This window comes from Mandrillus leucophaeus, unplaced genomic scaffold (assembly GCF_000951045.1).
Source record: "Mandrillus leucophaeus isolate KB7577 unplaced genomic scaffold, Mleu.le_1.0 Scaffold279, whole genome shotgun sequence".
NCBI classification, from domain to species: domain Eukaryota; kingdom Metazoa; phylum Chordata; class Mammalia; order Primates; family Cercopithecidae; genus Mandrillus; species Mandrillus leucophaeus.
Window position 1 is genome coordinate 2,563,412 of NW_012102909.1, and position 3,158 is coordinate 2,566,569.

The following is a 3,158-nucleotide window of genomic DNA, read 5'->3' on the forward strand; positions in this document are numbered from 1 at the left end:
AATTCTCCTGCCTTAGCCTCCTGAGTAGCTGGGATTACAGGCATGCACCACCACACCCAGCTAATTTTTGTATTTTTAGTAGAGACAAGGTTTCACCCTGTTGGCCAGGCTGGTCTCAAATTCCTGACCTCAGGTGATCTACCTGCCTGAGCCTCCCAAAGTGCTGGGATTACAGGCGTAAGCCACCATGCCCGGCCAGAAGTTTTTAAATAAATGCTCTTTTTGGCTTAAGTTCATTAAATCCAAACTGACACCTCATGCAAAACCTGAGCTATGGTAACAATAATCCCCATTATTTGCAGCATGAATACACTAAGTGAGTTTTACCCTGTGCCGAGAATAGTGTGGGACACATCATATACATTAATCTGATTCTTCTTGTACAGATGCAGCAACTAGGACATAGAGATAGAGATCGTGTCTAGAGAGCCACATTTAAAAGAGATAGAAAAGGGATTCAGGTCCAGCTTTTTTTTTTTTTTTTTGAGATGGAGTCTTGCCCTGTCATCCAGGCTGGAGTGCAATGGTGCAATCTTGGCTCACTGCAACCTCCGCCTCCCAGGTTCAAGTGATTCTCCTGCCTCAGCCTCCCAAGCAGCTGGGATTGCTGGCACCCACCACCACACCCAGCTAATTTTTTGTATCTTTAGTAGAGACAGGTCTTCACCTTGTTGGCCAGGCTGGTCTCGAACTCCTGTCAGGTCCAGCTTTATCTAGCTTCCAAACCTACGCTCTCTGTCCTTCTTTTCTTTGCTCTTCCCTCTCTTCCTTCCATCCTTCTCTCCTTCCCTTCTTTCCTTCTTTCCCTTTTTTCTCTTTCTTTTGGAATCAGACCTCAGGGACAGATTTCTGAGTTAGCCACACTCCTCATTTCCTGGCACCTGATCGCCATTGGTTCACGCCAAGTCCTTTCCTTGTTTCATGATGCACATTCTTCCCATCTCACCAAACCCCCTTCCCATGGCCCCATGATCATGGCTCACATGTGATGGGGCCTGGCCTTTCACCAACAGGCACTCCAGATACTTGGTTGAGTCAAGCCTTTGGGTTTCTTTGTGTCCTTGGGGATCAAAATCCACTTTTGACTTAGGAAACTTTTCAGCAGTCCCATCCATTGGCCAACCCATCAGCCCTGTTATGGGCTCAGCTCCGGGCTGGGCTGAGATATAGAATTGGTAAGAAAGGGAAACTTCAAGAAGTTTAAAATTCCTTCCATTCAACAAATGCATATGGGCCACTGACTTCCTGTGCAGGTCCGGGATAGAAAGATGAATACAACTTTCTGGCCCCTGAAAGCCACGAACCTAGTAGACAATTAAGCAATTACTACCTTGGGTCACAGACTGCTGTAGACAAGGTGGTCAAGATCTCAGACAGACATGGAACCCAGCCCTGGACATGAAGCAGATGGCAGTGTTAGCCGCAGAAATCACAAAGAACCATGCACCTACATAAGCACAACTGTTTCTGCTCACCCGTCTCGGCATTGTGCAATCACAGTGGGCAGACTGCTCATCAAATTTGGAGAGGAAATTTGGAATGGCCAGACTTAAAACACAGACTATGTGGCAAGCAGTAATAAAAACTCACCGTCGGGACCAGGCGAATACATCAGAGAAGGAAGCAGTCATCCTTGACCTATGGAGACTCAGAGTAGGGGGCCTGGCAGACTGTCAAGTGGGACACAGATGTCCCCATCCATAGATGCCTGCCCAGGAGCAAGCAAGGCATTTAACATGAATCCCAATCAAAAGACAAGTGCAGAAAGCTCTGCCCTCAGGTAGATTCATAGCTGAGCCTGCTTCCTGCACAGGCAACTCTATCTACATGAGGCCCAGGACATGTGGCGGTGGGTAGTTTAGCTAATGGGGGGAACGGTCCTCCCCAGCAGCCCCTCTGCTCAGCAGCTAAGAAGACAGCAGTGAGCACTCCCCTCGCCCAGAGACACACAAGTGTGCCCAGAACGGAATCTGCCCATGAGGGGCTGCCCTCTGGGGTAGGTCAAGGCATCCCAAACCAGCACATCCACGTGGCGACACCTACAAAAGCTCTATAACTCAGGTCTGTGTCCCCAGCCCAGCAGGGCTGAGCAGGAGAGAGCCCACACTGGAAGTGGAATGACAACTTCCCAGACCCTCAGCCATGAAGCAGACCACAGGCACTGCCCTGAGTTCTGATAGCAGTCCCAGTTCCTCTTCAGGACCTGGGGACCCTTTAATCCAGATGGTGGGGGGCAAGAGAACCTTAAGATCCCTTTCTGGGGGGCCCTCACTGCTACCTTGCTGGGCCAGGCGTCACCTTGCTGTGTCTGCTTTGATCACACCCACTGGGACACCATTTGGGGTTCCAGCTGTGCACACCTCTCACTGTGCGCCAGGAGAGTGGGAGAGGACTGGGAGGCCACTTAGTGGGCAGACTCTCAGCCTGCTCTGGCTGGAGCTGAAGAGGCATCCTGTCGCACAGTACACAGCACATACTGTGCAATGCTGTCCACCCCACCCTTGCCTTGTGGGGTCTGAGGCCTGGCAGAGAGGGGGCTTAGAACTGTGGAGAAAGCCCTGCAGAGGATGTGCACCTTCCTCTGGGCTTTGAGAAATGAGCCACCTTGGGTTAGGAAGAAAGGAGAAGAAGTAGGAATGCTGCTCCTGGGGAAGGGATCAGGGAACAGCCGGAACGAAGATGCAGGGGTGGGAATGGGTGAGAAGTCTGGCCTGAGTGAGGAGAAGGCACTGGGAGGAGGAGTTCTGAAACACAGCAAACCCCTAGGCCAATTGCCAGCCCCTCCTGGTTCCTTCACTGCAGCACCAGGCACAGAAGCCGCGATGTTCCCCAAGGCTATGTCCTTCTCAGCATCTCCTGTCTCCCTTCCCCTATCCCTCACCCCTGGTCCAAGTAGCCAAGCCCCAGGATCACAGGAAACCCACGGTGGGCTGTCCTTGGCCCCTGACACTTCAGTCCCATTCTTCTGGGCCTCTTGACTCTTATCTTTGCCCTGGATGGACTTTTACATTCGGCTCGGGGTGGTGGCTCACATCTGTAATCCCAGGGCTTTGGGAGGCCAAGGCAGGAGGATCACTTGAGGCCAGGAGCTCTAGACCAGCGTGGGCAACAAAGTGAGATCTCATCTCTACCAAAAAAAAAAAAAAATTTAGCCAGGC

General features: G+C 51.4%; 1 protein-coding gene across 1 annotated transcript in view; it reads left to right on the forward strand.

Moving 5' to 3' along the window:
• Positions 1-2,636: 2,636 nt before the first annotated feature.
• LOC105543228 (histone H3.3-like) overlaps positions 2,637-3,158 on the forward strand; it is a 58,803-nt gene continuing 58,281 nt past the window's right edge. The window contains exon 1 of the mRNA XM_011985043.1: positions 2,637-2,715. Within this exon, the coding sequence (XP_011840433.1) occupies positions 2,637-2,715 (79 nt within the window). The remainder of the gene's footprint in view (positions 2,716-3,158) is intronic.